Source organism: Platalea leucorodia, assembly GCF_965183815.1.
Source record: "Platalea leucorodia genome assembly, chromosome: 13".
NCBI lineage: Eukaryota > Metazoa > Chordata > Aves > Pelecaniformes > Threskiornithidae > Platalea > Platalea leucorodia.
The window spans coordinates 15,061,486-15,089,078 of record NC_138835.1 but is presented as its reverse complement, the minus strand read 5'-3'; the positions used below and the strand labels follow the sequence as shown (position 1 = coordinate 15,089,078).

At 48.8% G+C, this 27,593-nt stretch overlaps 1 protein-coding gene across 4 annotated transcripts in view; it reads left to right on the top strand.

The window, feature by feature from the left end:
* Positions 1 to 27,593, top strand: part of KCNQ2 (potassium voltage-gated channel subfamily Q member 2) — a gene marked incomplete at both ends in the record, with an annotated part of 67,449 nt that overhangs the window by 8,998 nt on the left and 30,858 nt on the right. For 3 of the 4 annotated variants that reach the window (XM_082325797.1, XM_082325800.1, XM_082325798.1), the window contains 8 exons: positions 15,331 to 15,421; positions 16,717 to 16,843; positions 17,994 to 18,169; positions 19,340 to 19,465; positions 21,795 to 21,905; positions 22,603 to 22,698; positions 23,411 to 23,505; positions 26,864 to 26,893. In XM_082325797.1, the coding sequence (XP_082181923.1) occupies positions 15,331 to 15,421; positions 16,717 to 16,843; positions 17,994 to 18,169; positions 19,340 to 19,465; positions 21,795 to 21,905; positions 22,603 to 22,698; positions 23,411 to 23,505; positions 26,864 to 26,893 (852 nt within the window). The remainder of the gene's footprint in view (positions 1 to 15,330; positions 15,422 to 16,716; positions 16,844 to 17,993; positions 18,170 to 19,339; positions 19,466 to 21,794; positions 21,906 to 22,602; positions 22,699 to 23,410; positions 23,506 to 26,863; positions 26,894 to 27,593) is intronic. The other variant, XM_082325799.1, reaches the window with a different exon arrangement.

Below are 27,593 nucleotides of genomic sequence, written 5' to 3'. Positions count from 1 at the left end.
GCTTGCCGGCTTTCTCACTGTTTGAGGGTAATATGTGGCAGCGAAATGACAGCACTGGGAGACTTTTTCTCCTGCATGTTTATGGGCTTTCGCACAACTTGGAGTCTCGAAGTGGCCATTAATTGAGTTTATGCTTGCTCAGAGGTTCGTTACCTGATCTGAGGAACGTAATAAGGGATGTAAGAGCACTCCATCTTTCACTCAAGAGGAGAGCAAAGGAGTAACATAAATATCTGTGTATTATAGCTGGACAAACAGGGAGTGAGGCCGTGTTGCCTCCTGCCACTTCAAGCTATATGGTGGTTAAACCTGAATGCTTCCAGGAGGGGCAGTGAAAAACAAAACCTCTCCCCAATAACAAGGACCATTCATTGCTCTTGAAGCAGGTAGGCTGCACGAAGGGCTCAGGCTGGTGTGGCCATTGGTTCAATGTTGGACATTGGTTTAGTTCTGTGGTTATTCATCCTTCCTCTTCCTATGTGTCAGGCAAGGCTGGAAATGCCATGTCTTGTCCAGTTAACCTCTCGCTGGGCCTTCCTCCAAGTTTCCTGGGGTTTATTAGCAATGATTCGTGCTTTAAGGACTAGTGAGATTCCTGAGTCATCTCCTTAGGCAGGGAGCTATTTATTTCAGTGTGTGTGTTACACTCCCTGGGAGTGGGTGTCTCTCTTCCGCTTTTGGATCCTGCCCTGACTCTATATAAAGACTCCAGGCTTGAATGAGCAGCAAAACCAGCCCTCGAACTGGCTCCATCGTTTGGAGGCTTCGTACTGCTGATCCCTCTCCTGGCTGAAGGAACATGGCTGTTTGGAGCATGGGTAGGAGTTTGCATGGGACATTTGTCCATCTTGGGGTTGCATAGCTGCTAGGACAGCTCGTAGGGACACAGCGTGCTGTGTGTCCATGTCCAAGAGCAGTTCTTGCTCTACAGTGGCTCATGACCAAGGGGAAAGCATGATTTGTACCTCCTTTTCTCTCCTGAGGTTGATTTGCTGATGCTGTTGGGTTTTTGGTCAGTGGGATTTTTCTTATTTAGGAGAGATGAGATATATCCGAGTGGCTGTAATTCTCCATTGGTATCAGAGCAGGGACTGGAGGTGCCATGGGCAAATGCAGATGGGCTCCTCTGAGACATTGACAGTGCAGGAGCTGCCAGGTTTGGAGGAATTTCACTGTGTCATTTCTCCTGGGATGGCTCCTTTCAGACACATCCCATGCTTGCTTGGTGGCCTTGCAGAAAGCTGCCTTGCTGCATATGAATTTGGGAGTTTGGGGGTGCAAGGAGAGCCCCTCATGTAACAGCTCTCTGGGGAGCGGCAAAGAAGCCAGCATGCTAATGGCAATGTTCATCCAAAAGCTGTCTTCACACCCAATTAAGCATCACCCTGAGCCAGAGGGACAAGTCCTCATGTCATTATGTCTTGAACTAAATTGCTGGCACTTCATGAGGGCTCTGTCTCCATAGCCTGAGGGACCGATGCATTTAACAAAGGTTTTTTTTTTAGTGCTGATACGGATTAATGTGACCTCGTGGTTTGGTCCTTGTGGCTACTGGATGCGCATCACTGTGGTTGTCTTTTTCTTAGTTATGGCTATTCCTGTAAGGAAGGAAAAAGACCTAGAGAAAAGGAGAATTTCCTGAGCTCTTTGTGATTTGTCAGGAATGACATGCAGTCATGGAATTTTGCACTGAATTTTTCTTTTCCACATTTTTCCCTTTAACAGCTAGATGTTTTTAATGCTGTTCTTGTTTAGCAGCTTCTCTCTTACCATACCAGCTAATGAGGAGTAGGAAGAATTTCTGCATTGACCTTTTGTTGCTGCTGATGTTTTTCTTTTCTGCAACAGGAATCAGATAGAATTTGAAACCTTCTCTGAGCTGCCCCTCCAGGCCCTGAGCCTGCGCTTCCCTGATGCATGTTTGTGGGTGGTGGGAGCACCTCGAGTCGTGCTAAATGGCACAGAGCGAGCTGCTCGGGCTTAGTCTGTGAATCAGTAGATTTCACATCTGAGCCTGGAATAAATAACACAATGTAGGTCTGAACTTGGTTCGAAGTCGGCGATGGATTAACTTGCCTTCGTATGGGGGGGAATGATTTGAGGTTGTGAGTATATGGAAAGGTAATGAAAGTGCCTGAATAAGATAAGTGAATGGGACTCTAAAGATGTCTCTGTTCCACTATTTCTACGAGGAGATGGGGATGTAGACATCTACAAGTAGGTGAGACATATCCCAACCTCAGGTCTCCACCCTGTGCTATGGAACAGCCAAATCTGGGAGACCTGCTAATAGACAGGGCTTGACATTGCCTGGGCTTGACCCATCCATGTGCCAGAACTTGGGCACCAGGAGCGCACCTCTGTTGAATTTGCCATTTTGGCCGCCCCTCTTTGCAGACACTCTGCAGAGCAAATAAGCCTGCCGTGGGCGTGCTGTTGGCGTAAGGCACCTGCCCAAGCCCCAGCTCCCTGCAGAGAAACGGGCTGAACCTCCAAAGCGAGTCCCAGTCCTACCTAGCCTTGGTCTTTTGGCCCTTCTCCACATCAGAGCAGATGGCTATTAAAAGCCCCAGAGAAATTCATTAAGCTAATGGATTGCCAGCCTCCATCTGTGGCCGGGGAGGCCCGTCTACCCTGCAGCCGCATCCCCGTGGGATGTTGAGCTGGGAAGAGTGGCCAGAGCCAAGCCCGACCCTGCAATGGTATTCCTGCCGGCTGCAGCGGGCTGCTGGGATGTGCACCCCATGTGTGAAACACAGGAGCTGGTAGAGCAGCCCGGGGAGGTAGCACAGACCTGATGGGGTGGCTTACTTATTTTTCATTTACTAAAAGCATAGCAGAAATTAAATGAATATTAATTAAACCTTTTATTTTTTCCTCTCTCCTGCTTCCTCTTGCTCCTTACTGTTTCTAGGGAAGACTGAAAAAAATGTGCTAGAGAGGAAGCTAAACTCTGAGCATCCTTTCATGAATGCAGAATATGGCCCCCATGGGACTGCAGGGAAAGGCCCTGTAATTACAGGGAACGTCCTGCGAGGCTGGGTTACACAACCAGGATGGAGAGCTGCTCCTGCTTCAGTTTAGCAGCAGGCTGATGAGGCTGTAACTCAAAATACTACCTGGCTATTATCCATTCATTGCTTTTTATCACTGTCGGTGTCCTCAATGCACAGCACAGACCACTCGTGAGGCTCGGAGCCAAAAAGGAGGTAGGAAGGAGCACACAGGATCATAAAAGGGCCATTTGATATTTACAGTGCCTGGTGACATAATTCCCAGACAGCTCGAGCATATCTCGGAGCCGGCTGACGAGTCGCCGGGGAGATCTTGCTACAATGCCACCAAGTGAAGGTGACTCCTTCCCAGCTCTGGCAGGAGCAGGATGCCCTGATGGAGAAGTCGTGCTGCGGCGGCTGCTCGTGGGCTCTGCACCGGCTGCTGCCACCTGGGTTAAGTGCCAAGTTAGCGGCTGGGAAAGGGATATAGGACTGTAGCAAGTGCCTGGAAATGTCATATAGGGTAGGATTAATGCCTTGGCTGTGGTGCTGGGCATGCCCTGGTGTCATGTGCTGGAGGGCGTTGCTCTTGTGTGCTCCCGGGTGGCTTTGTGCTGTCACTTAAGATGCTGTTGTTGGCTCTGGTCCATGCGAGCCTTGGTTACTGGTGTGCTTTGCAGTGGTTTTGTGCCAGGCTTTATTCTACTCTAGAAGGTTTTATTGGTTGCTGAGGGCCACGGGCACGTCTTGAGCTGTGCGTGGGCTTAACCTCAGCTGTGCCCCTGTGTGCTGGGGGGAATCATTACCCCTGTTTTCCAGTTTGGGAGCTGAGGTACGGAGGAATTCAGCGACACGGGACGCCTGCGGCATAATCCAGCATCCCTGCTCCCCGTGCTGTAACCCTAGCCTCTGCCTCCTCCAGCAATAATAACCATTTCCCATATAGATAAGGAGACTTCAGCATGTATACTTGTCCTGTCAGGCCTTCCTAGGCTTTGAATTATTAAATATTGTCTCTGATCTCCATTATAAAGGTTGTTAGAACACAGCTACTTATCAGAATAGAAAATACTCCGTTTCCGTACTTTAACAGTTGGCTTCATCTCCTTGTGGGATTTACAATAAATGAGAAGAGTTAAAAAAAAAAAAAGCAAAAAAAAAAATCATGAGAGGCTGAGGTTGGAAGTAAACACAGAGAAGCAACATCTTTGCAAGAGGATGTCCAGTTTTCTGTCCCAGTACCCACGTGGTCCCTGGTCTGTATCTTCTGTCTGGAACAAAATCATGTGCAAATTTATTAGCATTAATAGGCTGGACAGTGTTTGCTGCTGTGACTTCCCCAATGCCGGATTACAGATTGCGCCCCGGGGGTGCCCCGTCCCACACCCCCATCGCCCTCTCCTCCATCAGCTGGCAGAGACCCCAGCGAACCGCCCTGGCCACGTTTCTGAGCAATGGCTGTACGTTCGCCTTAGAGGGAGCATCAAGAAGGTGCAGATGCAGACTCCAGGCAGCTGCTGAGCTCAGTGATGGGTTTGTCGTTATTTCTGAGAGCCTGAAGTCCTGGCTGCAGTTTGCTGTAATTTCCAAGGTCAGATTTTTGCTTGCTACTTGTAAGAAATCGGGTGGCACCTGCTGCTTTGCAAAAGGCTGGATTTGAGCAGCAGTAACCCAGGCCATGGTCCTGCTGGTGGTTGTTCTCTTGCTCTAGAAGTGTCTTGTCCCACAGCCGGGCATGTCCATGCCCGGCCACGCACTGCCTCTACCAGGCACCTGCAGCATCCCTGAGCGGAGCTGCTTGATGTGACCCAGGCAGGTGATCCCTGTTTTTTCCCAGGGAATAAACCATGGAAACTGGCTTGAGAGTGAGCTGGAAAGTGGAAGCAGGGTCACGGTGCTGTCAGGCTGGGTCTGATTTCCTCTGGACCCTGTGGGAGAGGCACTGTTCCCTTCTCACGCTCCTGAGTTAAGCTGCAACAGCTCTCCCAGGGAGCAGCCAGGCAGCAGTATGGCACGATGCCGCCGGGCTGGGGGAGCTGCTGGGAAACTTGGATCGTGCCTGAGAAAAGGGGGTTAAAAGCAGGTTTTTGCAAGCCTTTGCCTGCCATTTTAAATGGGAACGATGTTTCCCTGGCAACGAGATGGATGCTTCCCAGCAGAGCATATGGCTTCCATCGACTTTGATTTACCGGCGTGTTGAAATGGCAGCTAGATAATCTCTCTTCAGTTTTAATGTGTCCATGCCCTGTGTCCCTGTTACTTGTGAGCTTTAAAAGACCGTGGGTCCAGCCCCTGCGGTGCTGGCCTTGCTCCCAGCTTGTCCCAGGGCTGGAGCTGCCAGGGTCCCATGTCAGGGCTGGGTCTGGGGTCCTTTGCAAAGAGGGACCCACACAGAGGACCCGAGCATCGCCCAGAGCAAGGAGCTGCAGGGTGGGCAGGAAAACCTTCCCTGCCTCTGCTGCCTTTCACCAGCTGAACAGCTCCTCCTCCTTGGAGAATATAATCTGCAGCCCTCTCTTCCTATTCTCCTCCTTGCTTTAAATCATTTTTAGATGTTTTCCACCTTTCACCACACAATCATCTGCCTCCTGCAGCTTGCTATTTATTGTTGTGTTTACTGGCACAGGGAAATAAGGAGAGGGAACAAACCTGTCATTTGCTGAGCGGGGGAACTTGGGGGAGCTGGTTTCTGCGAGCTCGTGGCTCTCCCAGCCTTGCTGGCGTGTGCTGGCCCCACCGAGCTCGCATGGCAGCTGCCTCTGAAGGGCAAAACCAGGGTGCCTTCCTCCTCCTTGCTGCCCATCACTGGCTCCCCATTCTTTGGCAAATTTGATGAAACAGGTCCAAATATTAGACGGTGACAGCAAGGCAGCCAGACAAGGTGATCGCATGAGCCTCGTGGCCTATGGAACCAGGATAGCCGGTGAGGTTCCTTCACGCACCCAAGTGGTGCTGGGGCTGGTTCCCGGCTGCCCGTGGCCAGCTGGTTTGTAGCTGCGAGCAGCAGCGAGGGCCAGGCACGGGGCTTGGGAACCGGCTGGCTAGGGTGGCCTTAAATGAGACTACAACGTGGTGCTGGCCCGCGAATGGCTGTACTCCCCGCTTCCATGAGGGAGGTTTTTGGGGAGCTATGGGTGAGACAATGCCTCCTTCTTTGCAAGTATCCAGGTGAGCCAGAAAGCCCTGGTCTGCACATACTGGCTCTCAGCCCTGATTGCAACAAGCCCCGCAAAGCTGCCCAGCCTGAAAGACTTTAAAAAGGAGGCTCCCTTGTAACTGAGGTTGCCTTTATTTCTTCTGGCAGGACCACGGCTTTCCCCTCCTCTCGGGGATGTTTAGCCCTCCGGGCAGCCTCTCGCCCTGCAAAGGGCTCTCAATGATGGGGGGCTGCCCCGCTCCTGTCGGGGCCGCTGTCATGAGCTGGCCGTTCTCTGCCATAAGCAAAGGAGACACCGACATGGGTGGTGGCAGGAGGATCTCTCCATTGCTCCTGGGGAGCAGCGTGGCCAGGGCAAATCTGGCTACAGCCCAGGGAAGCTTTACTGCTGTAGAGGGGAGATTGATGGAAAAGGGCTTTGAAGAGTTGCACCTCCTGGAAGACCCAAAATAATTATATTGGTGGAGAAGTTAAACGGAGCTTGACTGGCAGCTGTTGTGATGTTCTCCCCTCCCTGCGGCATAACTGCCTGTTTCAGCAATTTTTTTAGGGCTAAAGAGCGCTGTCTTTTTAACCCTGAGCTCTCTGGAGACCTGGGTTTGTTTTGCATCCCTTCACCCTGAGCAGCTCCTCCAGGCCTGCCTGTCTGCATGGCCAAGGCACTGTTCCCAGCAGAAACATTCCCATCCCAACAGGAGCAACTTCATGGACATGAAAAGCACCAGGGCCGTATTCTGCCACCTTTGCTGTGGAGGAGCGTGCCATGCTACTGATGTGGGGAAGGGATGCAGAGCTCTAAAACTGCCCACTGGCCTTTTATTTCTTGTTGTTGGACCTAATCCTGTGTCTTTCTGCGTGCCAAACTCAGGTGTCTCTTGGGCATCGCAGAGTTTGGACCCGGCTGAGCTGGACCCTCTCCTGTGGCAGGGCAGCATCCTTGGCTTTTGGGGTGTTATTCCTGATTTGCATGGGTGTGACTGGGGGAGAGTTGCAGAGAGGGAACCTGGTCCTGCTGATTGTAGTGCTCCTGTTATTCCTCTGGGTATATATTTTTTTTTTAGCCAGCTTGGGGGTCATCATCTTCTGGGGACTAAAATCGAAAGGCTGTGAACCAGCTCTCCTGCTTCTTGGCTCTGAGCTCCTTCCTAGTCACTAGCTGGGACAAGAGAAGTAAAACTAAACAGATGGCAAAATTACCAACTCCAAGACATATTATACGGGCAGTTTGCAAATACTTCCCCCCCCCCCCCCCCCCCCCCAAGACTCAGTTAATTAAATAAACTGATGAGCAAATGAAGTTAGCAGTGCTTTGGTAATGCTTGCGTTTTAAGCTTTGGCGTTATCCGTTAGCCTCTGGCTCCAAGAAGCCACATTCTTGTCTTCTCATTATTGAGGCATGAAGCCAGGGATGGACCCAAAATCTCGGCCGTCCTTCGCTGTTAGCTGGGAGGGAGTCCGAGGGCACAGCTCTGGGGTATGACCCTTACAGAAACATAAACCGTGGGCTGAGGCATGAGGAAAGTGAGATTTTTAAAGTCAACATAAGGACTTTGAGCCATTTAGTTGTTTGCAGTGGGTCTGAGATGGTTCATGCGCCTGTTGGGAGCTGCGGAGCCTCTGTGTCGGCAGCTCCCCACAGATGCTCTTGGCGAGGATGCTCATTTTAAGGGTGCTGCAATTCTTGGTGCTATAAAACTAGTGCAGAGTTGGAGACAGGGAAGCGAAGCTAAAGGAGCTCAGCAAGTCAGAGCTTGTCCTTCGTGGGCAGGAAACCTCGGGCTCCAGCTAAATAGCTGATTCTGGGACAGACCTTTGAAAAACCAGCTACTATTCCTGTCTGCAGCAGGAACCAGCCCTGCACATTTTGAGACAATCTTCCTATCTGCAATTAGACCAGAGCCTATTTTTGTATATCCCATTCCCTCGAGGAATGTTTAGATCAGATGCAGCATTACATTTTACAGGGACATCTTGCTTTTAGCCCAGTTTTAGAGCTCAGTTAAGTCAGGTCAAGTGACTTGCCCGGGTCAGTCAAAGAAGCTTGACCTCTGCAAGAGGATTTTTTATTCCTGCATGCTCCAACCATATGGCATAGCGCTTGGCTTCTTAAATTTGTTTCATTTTTTTTTTTGAGGTGTTGCAGAAAAGCAGGGCTTTCCCCTTATGAAAAAGAAATAACTTGATCTTCATATACAGATAAAGGTTAGCTTAGGAAGGCTTGTATTCCTGTAGACATGAATAATGATTTCTCAGAGGCAGGGAGGAAGCAGAGGCTCTTTTGGGGGAATACCCTGTGGGATGAAACAGAGGCAGCGCTCAGATTTCAATCTGAATAATATGGGTATTGCATGAGACAGCAACTTTCCCTCACATGAAAATCAATGAACGTGCTCTGAGTAAATGCCTGCGCGTTTTAAGAATTACTTAAATGTCCAATATTTTATACTCTTAATTTACCTCCCAATGCACCATTATTGCACCGTGGTCTTTAGGATTCTCTCCTGTGAACCATTTCTGCAGCTGCATGAATGTATTTCTCCCCACCAAGTTTTTAAAAGAAAACCTCAGCCCGGCGGTGCTGAATCGCAGCAGAGGCAGAGTCTTCTGGCAGGTGCACGGGCTTGATGAATACTTTGGGTTTTCCTCCAGACATCTGGCTCCTCTGAGGCTGCGTGCGCAGGGCAAGGAGAATACGCAGACAAGCAGTTCCCAGTGATTCATGTTAGATGAAGACAAAGAGGAACATCTGAGCTAGAACTTTGCATGCAGTGATTATTATTAATAAGGCTTTTACTCTGAGTTGAGTAAGTTAAATGATTAGAGCCCGCCTGTAAAACAAACAACCGATTCCTTAAATTTAACCCCTTTTCCTGCTGTAAATGTTCAGATCTTGATCTCCGTTCCCTATCATTTCCAGACGGCTTTTGTTCTTTGAGGCTTCAGTCCAGGAAAGCTCTTAAGCTCACTCTTGCTTGTAAGTGTGGAGATACATAATCCTTTGCTGGACAAGGGACAAGATATGTCATGTAAAACCCATTTCTACTCAAATTCCTGCAGTTCATGAGTTCAGGTCGGGACTCTGGCTCTGGCCATTCGGGGCAGATGATGCTGTTTCTTCTCCCTGACTCTGTTATAAGCCAGAGGGAAAGGCTGGAGGAGCTCTTGGAGAGGGAACTCATTTCAAAAGTGGTGGATGTTGAAGGAGAAAATTTATGTGAACCCATATCTTGCCCTTTTTCTGACTGAGAAATGTGCTGCCTAAATGAGGGAAGGCAGAGGAAGAGAAGTTTTGTGACTTGTGCCCGTACAGTAGGGCTGTGGACACCTATTCCTTTTTCCTTAGTTTGCTGTGATGGATTTGTGAGTCCTCCTTATCTGCCCATAAAGCAGAAAACAACCTTCCCCAAAAACCTGATGCAAAGGAAATCTCATCCCCTGCTACTTCCCTGGGATGTAAATGTGCAGGCGTGTTTTGGTAGCTGCAAGGGGAGTCGAAGCACAGAAGCAGGGCACATCGCTCAGCCAGCGGCGCTCCCACTCCCGGCCACGTGTGCGGGGAAGACCCCAGAAAACCTGATCTGCTGGAAAAACTGCCTCCCATTTTTGCCACGTTGCTGTCACGCAGCAAGGAGGGCAGATTTGCTGCATCCGCGCGCAGGGGCCGGGGGACGTGTCCCGGGGGCTTGCAGGTGCTGGTGGCGCAATAGGGCTGATTGAGGAAAGTAAACCCTCTCATTTTCCTTCCCATTCCAGTGCTGCTGCTATGGTTTAGGGTCTCTAAGACCTGCTCCTCTGTAGCCTGATTAATTCCCTGTATCATTACCCACCTCCTGGAGCACTGTTTAATGCAGCCTTGCTGTCCACACCTCCTCCGGGATGCTGCTTTGGTCTTTTGGAGATGCTCCGTTGCATATTTCACGCCACCATCCTTAGTCCACTTTATGGCTTTGTACAAACAGGGTGCTTCTTATCAGGGCTGTTCAGCCATCAGCTCAGTGCACGGAGAAGGCACAGGAGCTATTAACATTGTCCCAGAGAGGCCTCTGCTAAAGATTTATTAAAGAGTTTATAAACCATGAGAATCCCTGCCCTGGAGCCAGCCTGCGTGTTGCCCATAAACAATGTTTTCTACCCGCACGGGTGCCTGGGGAGCCTCCAGGCTCCTCCGAGGAGCAAGATCTGGGCTGGGCTCGGGTGAGAGGACAGGGCTGGGCATGGCCGAACCTGCGGGGAATGAGACACCATCAGGAGCTATTTTTGGAAAGCAGAGAGCATTTATTAAGGCACAGGACCAAAAGGCAGGACTCCCCGCTTCTATTTTCAGCTCTGCCAGTGACAGAAGTCGCTTTGGGAGATGATTTTGGCTGAGACTGAGGGATGTGGAAACCCGGAGTGAGGCATTTAGGCTCATGTTTAGCCTTGTAAATGAATAGCTGGGTTGCAAATCACAGCAGGATTGCTTACATGAACAAAGATGATGGATGCTCCTGGCTAAGGGTAGGTGCAATACGGCGGCATCTTTACCCTGGAAAAGTCATGGCATTATCAGAGTTTTGCTTCTGATTCACCAGGGACTTAAATTGAGCTGTAACTAGTCCCATTCTGATTATGAGGCCCTTTGAGTTTTAAAAGGCATTTGCCGATCTCTGTTTCTCTTTGGTATGGGTGTTCTTTCACCTTGGTTTATTGTCATTGCTGCATTTTCATGGCGTTTGACTTACACTGAAGTTTTAGATAATGGAAAGCCAGCATTTTACAGAGACCACAGCAAATGGATTGCTGGGATTCCAGATGGATTGCCCACAAGCATTTTGGTTTTATTTTAGCACAATTATCAATGCCTTATTTACATCCCCAAAGTAATTTTTGTGTTTTAAATGTTTTAAGTTGTTTTCCATTGTGCAGCTCTGAAATGCCTGTAGTAAAATACTCCTTCCTTTCCAGCTTTGCTCTCTCTAATTAAACAAGTCATTAATTCTCTTTCCCAATGCCAGGGAAAGCCAGTGAAGTGTGTAACTAGCCCAGTGGCTTGTTACAAGCTTGTGCCACCTCTTTGTATCGTATCCATCTCCTTTGCATCCAGGAATCCAGTTGCTAATTATTGGTGCTCCATCAGAGGAAGCCCAATGTTTTTGCATGTCAGTGAATGTTTTTTGAATACAAGTATTTCAGGAATAAATTTAAAGGTCTTTTAAAATTCTTATGTAAATTGGTGTGTAGAGTCCTTTTGGAAGGCAAATTAGATGATTAACCTGAAAAGCTTTATGATGATTTTGTCATATGCTTTTACTGAGAAAAAGAGAAAAGGACAATCTTTCCTGTTTCAAGTCATTTTAAGTTTTTTTTTTTTTTTTCCAAGAGGGAGTTCAGTAATTTCTTTTCCTAATGCTAACGTGAAGCACGGTGGATATGAAATCTGGATATGCAGATTTTGTGCTGGGATTTATAAATTGTAATAAGAAGCTTGCATGGGTGTTTTAAGTCATCATAACCTTTGGATGTAAAGCCAGACTTTGGAGGACTTTGGATTTATTATATTAGCAGCAGTCAGATTTGCACAGCTGAGTCTTGGCTGAGCTTAAAGGTCTAAGCAACAGGCGTGGGGGATCCCGGAGCAGCAGAAGGTGCTGGGTGCCTGTAGGAATGGGTGGTGGGTGAGAAGATGCAGTGACATGAGGTGTCCTTCACTCATCACTCTACGGAGGAGACAGAGGTCCAAAACCACACGCTGCCCTTTGCATCCTGGCCTGGGTTTGGGAGAGGCTGGTGCTGGCTCCAGCCGTGCATTGTGTAGGACTCAGCTCCTGTCTGCTCGGGAGAAGGATATTGTCTTCTCCAAAGCTTTAAGCAGAATTGGCATATTTAATGTAAAAATCATTAGACGGGACATAATTAACGTTCCTTATTGCACATTAACATTACCCAGAGTCAGGCTGCAGACATAATTTGCTTTGATTAGATATATAGCTTTAAAAATTAGATTCATCCCAACCTCTACACTATTTATTGGCCTGTTTCCCTTTCCCTAGCTATCCATTATTGTCTGGAGCCCTTTCCTGCACTGTCTGGGTAGATTAGGTGAAATTAAAGCAAAGTCAGCCTTCCGGTTCCCCGCTGCCCTCCCTCCATGGGAGCTCAGAGGATACACACAGTCTCTGGTGTGGATGTACCTCTCAGCTTTCTTCTTCCACCGCCCTGTCCATAGGGGATCTTCAGCTCCTTCAAAGCCTCCTAGAAGCCATATAGACCCCAACCATTCTCTTAAGTCTCCTTTTACAGCCTCCCAGATGTTTGTAGACCACAGGGTCAAGCAGAGCAGCCGTGCATCACTGTGGAGCTATTTTGGGATGCTTGTGCAGCCCACCCTGTGATGAGCCAGTGCCTGCATCCCTTGCTGGCAGGGACCATTCCTTACCCGGTGGCTGAGCATCCCCATCGGGACCGAGATGGGGAGGCTTTGGTCCACGTGGGATTTGGCCATGGAGCTTCCATGCTTCATTGAAGAAGCTGACGCCTTCCCCGTTGCCTCCCATGCTCGGCAGCGCTGTAATTAATGCTGGCCCTGGCAGCGTGATCTGCATCAGGTCTCCCTGGCAATCAGAGCCCTGGGGAACGCAGAGCCGAAATTACAGCAGCTCTGAGCTGGCCCCAGGGAGATGAGGGGAAGGGAGAGGCTGGGGATGAGGCTGCAGCGATGTGCTGGGGAAGGGAAGAAGCAGCACCCAGATGTCCCAGTGCCCCAGCAGCACCCGCAGCTGTGTCGTCTCTCCCCGCATGACCACTGCTTGTGCAACCCACCCTTGGAATCTGAAGTGATAACGTGATTTCTTTTCCTTTCTTTTTTCTGCCCCATCAATATATGTCTAGTGACAAATTGAACATACAGGAATCCCCTTTCTCGTGGCGTTTGTCCCTGCCAGGACTCATCGTTTGAGTGTGGCTTCATTCTGGATCCATCTGAAGTGGTCACCTTCCCCAACACGGTGTGCAAGTCTGTGTTGATATTGGCAATTTGCTTTCAGCACCTCCTCAGGCATTTTACTGTGATGTTTGCTCATACAATTACAACCCACATTCTACTTCTTTAATCAGAAAATGTAGGATTTTTTTTCCCCCCGATCCTTTTCCATTATCTTTTTCTTGTTTTCCTCTTTCTTCTTTCATTGATTATTCATTTGTTTCTCACTCTGATATAGGAGTTTGCAGCAAAATCTGGGCCACACCAGGAGCGGGGCTGCCTGACCCAGTTGCAGCTCCTTCCCTCCAGCAGCCGGGGCTCTGCTTCCCCTGCCACGGTGTGGGCAGCAGCGGGGTCCCGTCTCCAGCTCCCAGGGCCTGGCCCAGGCAACTCGGAGGGATGGATAGAGTCCATTTGGCTGCAGAGCAGGTTGTGGTTGGCTTGTTTATAGCAAGGATTTTAAAAGACCGGCTTGGGGAGAAAAAAAAATTTTAAGTGAGACCCAGAGCAGACATTAAGGGACATCATGAGTGGGATTGCAAGGGACGTTTTCTTACTCACTTGAGGTTGTTTCGAGTCTCCGGGTACCAGACCTGGTGTGAGAAGAGGGAATTTGCAGTGAGAAATCAGGCAATTGTCCTTATCTGGTCTGCGCTGAATTCATCTTGTTGCTGACAAAGCTCAGCCTTGGCTGAGATGACTCTAAAGGTCCCTTACCTCCGGCCGGCAGGGACACTTCAGCCTGTGGTTCGAATAAATACTGCAAATCCCCCTATTTTTACTTGTTACCGTGACATTAACAGTCATTGCAAAGCCACAAGCACGACCCAGTGGTGTGAAACTCCTTTTCTTTATACAACAAAAAGGAACAGCACCCACCAGCTGAACCGTACCTTATAAATATTCAATATGCAGTTTGTAGGAATGTGAGACAAAGCCAGACAGATGAATTATTTAATGCTTTTAAAGAATGCAGCTTTTAGTTTCTTCCTGCACTGGCCTACTTTATCAGTAAATCGATCTTTAGTAAATTAATTTCCCTCCTTTTGTTTGAGCAAGCAGTGGGCATCGCGGGCTGGTGGAAACTTTCTCTGTCCGTGAGCAGATGCCAGGACACCTCTGTAGCTGTGGACTCGGGCGTTGAGTGTCAGAAGAGAGTCAAGCTCCTGTCATTCATTGTGTGCCTTTTAATTTGCATTAGTGCATCCAGCATTCACGAAAAGCCCAGAGCGGGCAGTTTTGATGGGGACAGCTTGTGAATGACAGGGTGGTGTGGCACTTCTGAGGCTGCTTTTGGGACAGCCCATAGAAGTAGATGTCAATGAGATTTGGATGCATACTGTAAGGGGGTTTTGAGAATCCCCTATCATTTTTGTGGCAAATAAAAGAGGCTGAGTGAGCTGATATCAAAGCTGGGTCCCCCAGGCTCCTGGCAGGATGGAGCTCCTTTGTGTCCTGCGGGGCTGGGACAGAGAGGCCAGCCCAGCTCCCTCCCCGATGGCAGGGTGTCTCTGCCTTCATACTAAGGTACTGACAGCACCAAGATCACATCCCTTGGGCTGGATCAAACCCCTGCTGTGTCCCGTGTCTGGCCACAGAAGAGCATCCACCTCCTAGTGATACTACAATAAATCTGGGAAGTTGCCAGCCTTTCCAGGCAGTAAAGAGTTAATCTGGAGTACCTGCCTAAAAAAGGAAAATTAAATCCACCCAAAATGTCCTACCCTGGCAGGGATGGGAAATGCAGTCCCACTCCTGTGTAAGCTTTTGTGGAAGAAAATGCATAAGCAGAGCATCAGAGGAGTTTTCTCTGGGTTTGTGTTCAGCCCGTGCTCCTGCTCGTTAGCCAGTCTGGTCACCCGTTATCACGTTAATAAATGAGCATTTCCCTGCTTGTTTGCATGCTTGTTGAAAGCACGTTGCAGTAAGAGCTGACAGTTCCTCGGGGAAATAGTATCGGGGTTATCGGAGCCCCTGGAAGGGGAATTGGATTGGCACTGGCCAAACTGGGAACAGTCCAGTGGGTCCTTCCATGCACAACCTTTCAGTTATTAAAATCAGGGAATTTACTTTCTCTTTTTATGCAGTGTTGTAGCAGCAGCACAGTAAATATGTCCAAAAATGCTCTCTGGACTAGTTTGAGCAAATGTGAACAACAACTGCTCTGAAGACTGACATTCCTTCTCTCTGTTTTTATTTTTTATTTTTGTGTTACATAGTTTTCTACTAGTTTTCTCCTGCCTGGTGCTGTCTGTCTTTTCGACCATTGATGAGTACCAGAACAGCTCAGAAGGGGCCCTTTACATCCTGGTAAGTTGGGGGTTGCAAATGAAGCCACCAGTGAGGCATTAAAACAAAGTCAAAAACACAATAAAAAACTGAGGTTGGGAGTGTTTAACTGGGGCAAGAATTTAAACTGTTGCTTGTGAGAAGGGGACCACTGGGACCTGCAGGTAAGAAATAGGGAAAATGTGAAAAGGAGAAATCTGTGTCAGGAATAAACTAACAATAATTTTAAGGATCTTTTAAAACCTTTCTTTCTAAACTTTTTCTTTTTTTCTGCATTTACCTCCAATTGCAAAATACAGTAGCAAGGCTGATCCCAACTGAAAAGCAGTTTAATGTCCAACAGCTCCTAGTATTTAAAGCTGCGGATGCACTGCGTAGGGAGCAGCCCGCGTAGCTCCCTCCTCTCCCACACTATAACATCCCTGCAACTATTTGATCCGACATCAAGCTGCAGAGTTTTGTTCCTTAAATAGCCCGGCATCCCTCGCACTGACAATGTGGTTTCTGCCATCAAGAGCCAGCAGAGATCCTGCACACGCCGCCACGTCGCGGGGCTGCCGGCTTCGCGCGTCTCCTTTCCTTTTGTCTTTCTTCCTCTTCCCCAGTCCCTGCCCTACATTGACATCAAACGATGCTGCAGGCTAATGAGGGCTTTGTCAGGTTGGGCACATGAGGAAGCTGAGGCAAGCACCGCTGGTAAAGAAATCGGAGGGAAGGGAGCGTGCGCAGGGTATTTGGCTGGCGATGGAAAGAGCCGCGATGCGCAGCGTCGGCGTGCTCGCTTGGCATCAAGGGACAGAGAATCTCCATTGCCCCTGCACCAGATAGCCCAGTACACAGAGACAACCAGTCCAGAAAAAGCTCGGATCCTGTGGAGAGTCCTAGGATGGAGTAGCCAGTGATTCCCACCTCTGGTCTTCCCCAAGCTGCTCAGTATTAACCTAGTCAAGTCCTGGAGACTAGTGGTGGGCAGATAAGCAGGTACTCATCAGTCTTATGATGAGGGACACAAACACAATATGAGAAGCCATAATACTCTAGTTCACAGGCTAGAATGGGCAGCACGTATAATGGGCAGTAGGTATAATGGGCAGCCCCCTCCCCTCAGCACCCCAGGGGAGGGCGAGGGAAAAGCACAACAGCAAAGGTCTGACAGTCTTTCCAGCCTGGGCTCTCCATTTAACAGTCCTGGTGCGGACAGCTCTGCATTATATTTTCTGATGTGTGCAGAGTTTAGGTTATGGGTTTGTATTTGATTCTGGAACGTGCTCTCCGTCATGTTTCTTTCTCGACTAACGGCGTTGTTTCCCTTGCAGGAAATCGTCACCATCGTGGTGTTCGGGGTCGAATACTTTGTGAGGATCTGGGCGGCCGGCTGCTGCTGCCGATACCGGGGCTGGAGGGGAAGGTTGAAATTTGCCCGCAAGCCTTTCTGCGTCATCGGTAAGACCTGCCTCCCTGCATGGGATTTCCCAAACCAAAATGGCTGTTGCAAGCTTGCTGGTATGGTGCTCTGGTTTCTGGCATGCATTTTGGGGGGTGATCCTCAGCTGTTTCATGGTCACCTTGAGGAGGGAAAGAGAAAAAAGGCAAAAGTCCTAACCCACAGCCACCGTTTTCCTTATTCTGTGCGATGCCCACCCTGTTTTCTGCAGACCTGGGAGCCATCCCGTTGCCCTGCGTACCCCAGACATCGCTGACAGCCACCCACAGCCACAGAAAGGGGGTTCAGCTGGGAAAAGCTGAGCGTAGGAGCTGGGATCCTGCATCCAACCTCAACACCAAATCACTCACAAGTCGTTGAAACTCTGTGTCTCACTTTGCCTTCCCTGGTGCTGATGAGCTGCCTCACAAGGGAGTTATGAGATTTAATTAATTCTTGTTTGCAAAGTACTCGGCGAACCTCTTGTGAAAGGGGCCATCTGTGCACAGCAGTTATTTTTAATGGGGTAAGGAGTGGGCAGAGAGGCCACGCCATTCGCTATGGAGCCCGCTTTCAGATGTCCAGGAGCTGGCAATGGTCATATGCAGGATTTTAGCTTATTCCACAGAAAAGCACTCCTATAAAATTTGCATAGAAAACTAGGGAATAGGGAGGTTTACAGGATCTTTGCAAGGCTTATTTTTCTTGGCCTTTTTCTTGGACTTTCTTTGTCCGTGAGCACCCTAGGATTGCTATGGTGGACCTCTAGATTTTCATTCCCAATTTAGACGGGGGAATTCACACCTCTAGACAGCTCTGTGTAACAGGCAGCTGCAGCTGATTAAAAAAGAGCATGCGTTTTGCAAGGATTTAATCCAGTTTAGCAGTGTTAACACTGAATCATATCAGAATTCAGGCTTTGCAGTAGTTGACACATTTTCTATGGGAAGGATGAGTGTGGAGAAGGAAACTAGGATGTTTCCATAAGGTGTGTAGTGGCTCCTTTCATCCAGGTTGAGATTTATGCTGTGTCCTTCCAGCACAAGATACAGCTGGTGCAAGATCCCTTTCACGCACAGCCTTCTGCTGCCAGTGGCAGTAGGAGTGCCATCCCATTGGGTAGTGGTTCAGCAGCATTTCTTCAGCTTTCAATGCCCTCTGTTCGTGCAGACATCATGGTGCTGATCGCGTCCATTGCCGTGCTGGCGGCGGGGTCCCAAGGGAACGTCTTTGCCACCTCGGCGCTCAGGAGTTTGAGGTTCCTGCAGATCCTGCGCATGATCCGCATGGACCGGCGGGGCGGCACCTGGAAGCTCCTGGGCTCTGTGGTCTACGCACACAGTAAGGTGAGCAAGTCCCAAGCAAGGACGTTGAGTCACTCTTCATGTTTCTCCCCATCAGAGACACCATTTTGGTTCAGTTCTCTACCCCAAACATCTCCCAGGCCTGGGTAGATTGGAAAGACACCGTAGAGTAACACGGGGAGCAATGCAAAGTCAGAGACACAAGGTCCAATGGAGCCCTCCAACCAGTAAGGAAAGAAAGGAGGGATGTTTAGATGTTTTCAGGGAATATCTTGACTATAGTGACCACCTGGACACTGATATAGCTCATTTCAAAGAGTTAGCAATTAGCCAGCAGCCTCGTTAAGCACAGGTGGTGTTGTGAGCACTTTGTCTAGGACGCACGCTTCAAAGTGGATGCATTTCTGAAAGCGCATCCTGCGAGCAGCAGCCTCTCGCAGACACGATTACTGTGCTGGGTTCCTCTTCCCAACGTGAGATGATGTACCAGTCGTAGAACCGATCCCTGGTGTAAGGCACTTTGGCCTTTCTCCGGTTTGGGAAAAGTTTGTTTATCATATTTTATTTGTTTCTCACTGATGGATTTGTGAATTTAACATTTCTCCTCTTTTCTGCACTTTTTCTTCTGAAAAGCTTAGCCAGCTCATTCAAAATTTTGTAAAAATCATAGGGAATTTGTGCATCTCTTTTGTCCACCCTTGTATTAACTTCATCCAAAAACAATCACTCCTGTGAATTCTGAATTAAAACTTCCCTGAAATTGGGGGATATGGTATCCAGACCCCAGCGTTGTAGCTCCTTCCCAGTTAGTGGAAGGGAGCTGCCCTAAGCAGAGTCCCCAGGGATTTGGGGTTCCCATGTCAGTTTTAACCCCACTTCCCCGTGTGAATTGGGGAAATATTCCTTCTTTTTTTAGTCTCAGTTCCACATCTTGAAATAACAGAGCTATTAACACTGCCTCTCCTTCCCCATTTGCTGTATGTGTTTAGGTGATGGGGTTTTCAGGACAGGGATCGCCCTTGTGTGCGTGGCAGGGCCGCCACCAGGACATGGTCCCATCTCAAAAAGTGGCACAACCGATCTCCAAGCGAAGCCCCAAAGCCTAAACAAATGCAGGGAAAGTTCAGATCCAGCCGCAAGCAAGTAACACAGTTTTTGGAGATGAGTAGCAGGATTGCAGTTATTCTCTTCTGTCCCTTAATGATCTTGCAGGAGCTGATTACTGCCTGGTATATTGGCTTCCTGTGCCTCATCCTGGCCTCTTTCCTGGTATACTTGGCCGAGAAAGGAGAAAATGAGCACTTTGATACATACGCAGATGCACTCTGGTGGGGTCTGGTAAGTGATTCTCCTAGAACAGCTGCTGGTTGTTAAAATAAAATGTCCATTAACCCTCCATCTTCTATCACTTATGTGAGGAATCAGCTTACAGAGTGCTTAGTTAACATTTTTATTAAATGGCTTCGGGCTACTCCATTTAGCTCTTTTTCTTAAATAAACTTCATAGAAAATATTAGGGGATCACATTTCTTGAATTAGCTGGAGCTGCAAGGAAACTGGGAACTTGTGTGCTCTCAGTGGTGGGATTTAGCTCTGTCGCGACAGTAGAGGTGGGATAAAGACCCCACGCTATGGGGTGCTTTGATCATAATTTTGACAAGTATTGCTGCCTTCTAATTATTTAAAAACGTACTTGGGCAACGTGCTGTTACACATGCTGGAGTAAATTTTATAAAATTAATAGGGTCTAAGTAGCAGAAAGACTTCAGCGCTGAAAGCGCTCCCCTTTCACATCTTTGCTGACAAAGGAGGAAAGGGCAATACTTTTAGTTTGCTCTGTGTGTGTGTGTGCATGTGAATTATTGGATTACCGCTTAACAAAGAGAGAATTAATGACGTTGTAATCTTCTTGCGTTATTGTTCTTCTGCTCCGACACTGTGGTGCTAGTTTGACCTTGATTACAAAGCATGTAATGAAAATCCCAGATCTGATCAAATCCCAATAACAGGCTTGGGGAGGAATCGGCTGATCAAGCAGCTCCTCTGTTCCAACAAAGGGAAAGAAGCAGTAAATTGCTTTTCAAGCCCCTTGGTTATGACAGAAAAATTTAAAAAAAGCCCAATTTGACATAACTAGAATAAACAATGAGGAAAAAGTGACAGCCCAGATTAGAGCTCAGTCTTGGGAGAACCATGTGCAGATTTATCCCTCCTGCTTCCCAGGCTGAGAGCGCCTTTGGCAGAGCATCACCCCCCTTGTTTCAGGATGTGGAGGTGCACCAGCCTTTTGCCACTGAGAAGTTCAGAGTAAAATTTGAGCTTCATTAAAATAAACAGGTTTTGTCATTGTCCAGCTCACGGGTCCAGAACAGACAGATGTTGAGATGGGCAAAATAAATCAAATTTCAGGTTCAGAAACTCATCCTTTGGTCTGACCTTAGCGGATGCAATCCTTGTAGTTGTCTATATAAATTATAAAAACTTGTAAACCAACTTTGCAGCGATTATGGAGAGAGCATTGCTTCTACTTTGTGTTTCAGTAAGGAACAGCCATGTAGATGCATTTTCTAATCGCTTTGTCAAAATGGCATCTAATTGATAGGGCTTTTAGTGGGTCCAATTAAACAGTGCTTTGGGATCGTGCTTCCATTTGTGTAAAAGTGATTTTATTCTAAGTCGAATGCGTGAGGTGTCCAAAGCCACATCAATGCGGTGTCAGCTCCTGTCCCTGGGGCCAGCTCTGTCCGTGGAGGCTATGGGACGGGGACAGCTTCCCACATGGCACAGGGACCGTCGGGGTCCATTGCGCAGAAGTCTCAAAGATGTTCCTAATCAGACCATCTCTCCCTTCCTCGCCCTGCCAGTCCCAGGCTCTTCAGATCCTCTGGGAAGCCTTGGGGGATACCTGGCATTTCCCACTAGTGAGGTCCATGGACTGAAGTGGGAAAATGCGTCTTTTCCTGCAATTTGGAGTTCAGGGGATTCTTCGTCTCCAACAAATCTCTCGGCTCCTTCCCCTAATCGCACACAGCAGCTTGCCAGCACTCTCTTACTGCATTGCAATAATACTGAGGAGGAGAAAAACCATCCCTAAATTAGGTTGTATGAAGCAGCTGTAATTCATCCTGTTGGGCTAATACGCTGTTTTTAAATAGGAAGGGAGACTGGCTAATAGGCAGTGCTGGGAAGATTAGGAATAAACAGTATCAGATCTTTATGCATTCAAATAGCCCTGCCTTCTTTCGTGAGATGCCAAAAGGGAGTTCGGGGGAACTGTGCCAGTTCGCTTCCTCTGCTGAAGGCAAAAGCCCATCTCCCGGGGGAGGCTCCGAGCTGCCGCAAGGCTCTGCACCAGGTGGCAGCTCTCTGTGTGTCAGCTAAAGGCAAGAAAATCCTCCTGACTGGTGTCAAAACTCAGTGTGTTGAGTAGGGGAGGGTGGCAGTGCTGTCCTGGGTGTCAGGGCATCGCTGCTTCCCACAGAGGTGCCCATCCCAAGAAGCCGGGGGTCCTCCCAGGTGCCGAGCTGCACCTCGACTTGGTCAGCTCCGGGCATGTGGTGACCCTGGCTCCTCCATGTCCCACTCTGGTGTTGCGGGAGTTTTGGCAGTGTTATTCTAGTTTTAAGGCTGTCTGACTGAGGGCTGTGCGGTCATCTCCTCTCTGCAGATTACTCTCACCACCATCGGCTACGGGGACAAGTACCCGCAGACCTGGAACGGGCGGCTGCTGGCAGCTACGTTCACGCTCATCGGCGTCTCCTTCTTCGCCCTTCCTGCCGTAAGCGGAGGCTGCAGCGTCTCACTGGGAGGGGGGCTGAGCTCCGCCGTGCTTTGTCCTCGGCCCCTGGGGCTGGTGGCAATGCAACAGCTACGTCCAGCGGCGCGATGCACCCAGAGACCTCCCAACTGCAACTGCTCCCTGGCTTTTGAGTCGAAAAAAAAAAAAGGGAGAAGAGGGGAAACCATGTCTGAATATCCACAGCTCGGTCACTATGTGTATGAGCAAATGGGATGGAAACTGTAGATTTGGCACTGCACAAATATTTATTGAAGTGAAACCATTTTTTTTCCTGCAAAGGGCTGTTCCTGGGGGTGATTATGCCATTTCAGCAAATTACCCCTGTCCCTTTCGCAGTGCATTTCAGTGTGTTGCATGGATCTCGTTTTCCGCTATGGGGATAATTTGCCGAATGCCAGCATGGTGTGGTTATTTTGTATTTTATCAGCTGGCTGGAGGTAGTTTGGTAAAAGCAGCAATTCCAGTGAGTGCCAGCAAAGTCGCTCCCCACTGCTGCCCCTTCATGGGGATTGTGTCTGCCAGGGCTGCCCTGGATGGAGGCTTCTCCTTCCTTCCCCCATACATTTCAAGCAAAAAATGAGCCAGAACAAACCTTTGGAGGGAAAACTGGCTGCAACTTTTTAGTGAAAACTTAGCTAGTGCCTTACTAACTGCAAATTTTTGTTCTCTTCCCCAGGGCATCTTGGGTTCGGGGTTTGCTCTGAAGGTTCAAGAGCAGCATCGACAAAAACACTTTGAGAAGAGGCGAAACCCAGCAGCGGGCCTGATTCAGGTGAGGATCGCATCCAAGGAGCCTTGGGGTTACATCATCCTGATTTTGGGGGTTTAATAGACTTTTTAGAAGTTGGGGAGGAGGCAGGCAGGTGAAAAATGGGGCCGTGTGTGTGAGGTGTGAGACAGCAGCTGGTGACTGGTCTTGTCTGGGAATAAATGCCAGGAAATCAGCCATGGGAAAATAGCATATGTGGTAGGCAATCTGGGGGAGAAAAGGAACGAAATCCAGCCACACAGCAAGACAAATGCACTAGGACAGTCTGTTTTCACCAAACTTCCCCCCCGCTCCCCCCCCCCCCCCAAAGAGAATATTTATACTGATATAAAGTTACAATTGGAAGCATTTTCTTCACGGTAACAGATGTCTGCGCAGAAGGCTGGCCTTAGTGATTTGAAATTAGTCATTTGACATTCCCCTGCTCCTCTCTCTCCAAATTTTTTAACTCCTTAATGTGCAACAACACCCATTTGATACCTGACCTCACCCTGACAGCGAGTGCCTGGTACCTACAGCACTTTTAGCTGGCCTTACGTGGTCAGGAGTATCACGGTACCACCCCAGGTTTGTCAGGTATCAAATTAAACAAAAGGCAAAATGTGGGACCCATCCCACAGAAAACAGGGAGGACTCGGTGTTGGCTGAGGTTTATGAAACCGTAGGTAGTGCTGGCCATTCCTGGAGCCACCATCCCACTGTGTCTCCTCTGCAGGCTGCTTGGAGATTTTATGCCACCAACCTGTCCCGGACGGACCTGCACTCCACCTGGCAGTACTACGAACGCACCGTCACCGTCCCCATGTACAGGTACCTCCTCCTCTACCTCCCTTTTCCGCTGCCTTCCTCGTGATCCCACTGTCTCCATATTTATTTTTGTTATCTGGATATATATTTTCATTTATTTATTTACTTTTTTTAGGTTGAAAAAGTTGATTTCAAGAGCTCTTAAGGGCTGGTATACTTTTTCTTTTGGAGATTTTTTGCTTTGTTTGTTTTGTGTATTTCTTTTTGACTTGATTTTAATTTCCCTGTTGTGTTTTTTTTTTTTCTTTTTGTGTCTGTGTGTGTACGTGCTCTTCTTTTCACCTTTATTTCTTCACGTCTGCTGGTAGTTACATTGTGTTGTGACAGTTGCCGTGCCCAGGTGTGAAGACCTCCCTCCTGAGCTGCCCTGGATTGTAGGTAAACGCTGCCCTCGCCCTGCGTGCAGCTCCTCGCGCTCGCTCGGGCTCTCCTTGCCGCTCCAGCTGGTCTCTAATGGTCCTTCTGCCTTTCAGCAAACTTCTGCCCCTCCTTCGACTGGCCCGGCTCTCTCCCCAGGTGCATTTGCCCTGGGTCCCCCTTTCCTTTCCTTGGTTTTTATTCTCTAAGAGGAGAAAAACCAAATCAGGATTCAGCAAGTATTTTCCCATTTCTTGCATTTCATTTATCCATCACGATCTGTTGACACGAGTAGGGAAGGATGGCGGAGCCGTGACGGATGATGCTGATAAAGCACCGCTGTGTTTTAGCAGTATCCATCTGGCTTACTTTAAGGAGAGGTAACTCGTCATCATACCCAGGCAGCTTTTTCAGCTGAAACAGCACAGGTTAAAGCAGTGCTGTGGGATCTCACGGCCTCTTGGGATTTGGAGCTTCATGGAGATGGGGACAGTCCCCTGCCATGCCTTGCTGCCCTCCAGGACGTGGGGAAGCACTGCATTCCCTGTGTCACTCTTGGGGTTGGTGGCATCGAGGAGGCGGCTACCCCAGAAGCTAAAATGCAAAGCATTGTCATTCATTTTACACTTCACACTGCACTGCATCATGGGCAGGGCCGTGCATCCCTTTCTGGTGTGTTTTTAGGGACTAGCCAGATCTCTTTGGGTTTGTACAGGAGTCGGACGTGTTGGTTAGATATTCCTGTAGCTTTGCACGGCTTTGTTGGGCGTGATGGGGCTCCCTGTGCCCCATCTCCCTGCTCCCAAGCAGGGCTGTGGTCCAGCACCAGGTCGTGCCACTGCAGGTGTGAATCCCTTTGAGTTTTCCCATGTTACTGGTGCATTTTAGCCCTCGGGCAGACAATCTGGATATATTGCCTAGGGTAAGCGTTAGCCTGTATTTGAAACACAGCGGCCAGCCTGTTAAACCATCTTAAAAACCTGTTGGAAGTCATGTTGTTGTGGGCAGTAAGTTTTCATTGGATTCACTCCCAGCCTGTGTCTGATTGGTTGCTTTTTCCCTAGAGATTATGAACCGACTTCAAGATTTTGCTTAAAAAAACTCCAAACCAAAACAGAACAAAACTGCTTTCCAATAGCATTAAACCCATCCCACATCGAAACTCTCCCTCCCAGTATTTGACCGTCTCTCTGTACCTTTGCAGCACTGGCTGAGATCAGCTACTGGAGAGGATGAGGACCGGAGCCTGGTCCAAAGTCCGCTGCAAAACACAGAAAGCTAGGCACTGATTTCAGTGGACTTTGTCAGGTTTTACTGCTGTTTGAAAGACTGAACTTACCACGCAGCCAGGCATGCAGTGACACCCTTTTGCACAAGGATGCACTGGGGTAATTACTTGCTACTTAATCCACTTGTTAAAACCTGTATTTCCCATGAAATAAAACTAAGCTAAAGAGCTCCAGAAGAGGCTAAATCAAAACTTTGGGGAGGAGAAAGAGCAAAAAATGCAGTTTAGTGAAGAGCCCAACTATCTTGAATAAAAAGGCAAGAAAAAGTTGTAGCAGGGTCCTAGCAGTTTTGCTGGCTGATGCTGCGGGTGCTGCTCCCAACGCTGGCCCCAAGCAGCAGCATCACCCTGGGCTTCCCTAGGCACAGGTTTCTCCTCTCCCAGCTTCACCCTTAAATCCCAGCCTCTGTCTGTGCACAGGCGAAGTGAACATCACCTGGGAGAGTGAGCTGTGGGTGTGCCGATGGATTCAGCTCTTAGTCACATTGAATTTTTTTACCAAGAAAGCAGTGAACCCCTTTTGAATGTATTTTGGATGCAGTCAGATAAACTAATTGGGGAAAAAAAAAATTAAAAAAAGGGTGTAACTGTATGTTCTGGCTGCAGCTTCCATCACTCACACTGTCCATCTCTCCTTGTCTACCCACTTCACTAAGCCAGCTGGCGGGCGCTGGCAGCCCTGCGCTGGTGCAGCCTCTGCGACACGTCAAGCCCCGCGCCGCGTTACGGCGATGGCTGCTGACGTGCGGCTGAAACGCACAACGTGGTTAGGAAGTGGGTTGGAGGAACACAATATCCCCGTCTCCCTCCTGGGTGCCTGCGGGTGATCTGCAGTCACCGCTACCTTGGCACCCTTTCTGCTCAACATTGGGCTGCTTATTCCTCATAGCAGGAGCCCTGTGACTTGAGCTTGCCTGTCTTCCCAAGGCATCTCCAAAGACTGGCTGCTTGAGATGAGAGATTTGTTACACATGCCTTGGAGGAGTTCGCGCGTCACCGGAACATTGCTCAAATCACTGCAGTAGAGCTAGTCTCACTTGTTTGGGGAAAATATGGTGGCCTCTGAGAGTAGCTTAGATTTCATCTTGAAATTCAAAATGTGGTAGAACCAAATCTGAAATATGCACAAGGCTCCTGTACGTGCAGGTACGGTTTGGGTTTGTAATGCATGCATAGCTTGCTGCGCCCAGACATCGTAACCCATTACACATCAGCCACTGGATTTGCTGAAAAAAAGTCTACTCTTTATTGTCAGTCATGAGAACAGGGCCTCGATCTCAACTGCATTCAGGTATTGGTCTTCACTAAAAAATCCCCACCGGCACCTCATGCCTAAGTCAGCAGCCCAGCCCAAGAAGTCCCCGGCTGGTGGGACCGAGGGCTGCGGATGTCTCACAAAAGGTCTCTCAGAAGCCCCCACATTTTCCCTGCCCTGTGGTGCCCATTTGCTTTCGGAGCAAGGTGCCAGCTGCCTGTCCCCGAGGGTGACACGGGTGCGCAGTGGTTTCTGAGCCGGCTGCAGTGGGAGCGAGCTCAGCCCATGCTCCTGTGCTCACCTATAAACCTGGTCACAGCGCATCTGCTCCCGGGGATACACTTCGTTCATATGCTAATTTTCTTTATTCTGTTTCTTTCCCCCTTTCCTCCACCCCACCTTCCCCCCTCTTTTTCTTTCTCTTATCCCTTTGGTTTTCTTTGGTGAAAACACTTGAAAAGCACGCAAACGCAAACGTACGGTGCCTCCAGGTATGAAGTGCATGTGACTCTGAAACTGTGTGTCATGTCACTCCTTGTTCTTCGTTTGGGACTGTAACATGCAAAACCTTTAATTAAAAAAAAAAAAAAGAAAGAAAAAAGAAACCTCTGAAGATCATTTTTTTTCAAAGGAATGTGAGTGAAAGCCCAAACCAGACTCCCCATCCTGCTGCCTACAGGTTAACTCCATGCACCTCCATGTACATTTTAGCTATTGGTAGACACAAGTGCTGGGAAACTGTCTGCCAAAATGACGATTTGAGGAAGGAGAATGGGAGAGTGCTTGATAAGCTTGCTTTTTTAAGGATGATTTCTTGATGGTCTTACCAACCTCCTCCAATTCATACAACGCTTAACAAGAAAACTTCCCTGTTCATACTTCCATCTTCCCTCTGCCGTCACTCCTGCGTGTTCCCCTTCCTCCAGCCCTCTTTTCCCATCCTTCGTTGTGTCATTTATCTCGCCTCATGCTGTAGGAGCTGTGCCTACCAGGTAACGCTAGGCTTGCTGAGTTTGCTGGTGTGGTGGCACCGTGGGACGCATCATGTGCAGTAGCACAGAATAAAATCACAGCTGTGCCTGCTTTTGAGGACAACATCTCGGGGAGAGAGACCTGGAATGCTAAACTGAAATGATCATTCATTTCTTCTGGTAATCCAGTCTGATTTTTGGGAAAGGGATGTCCCAGCTC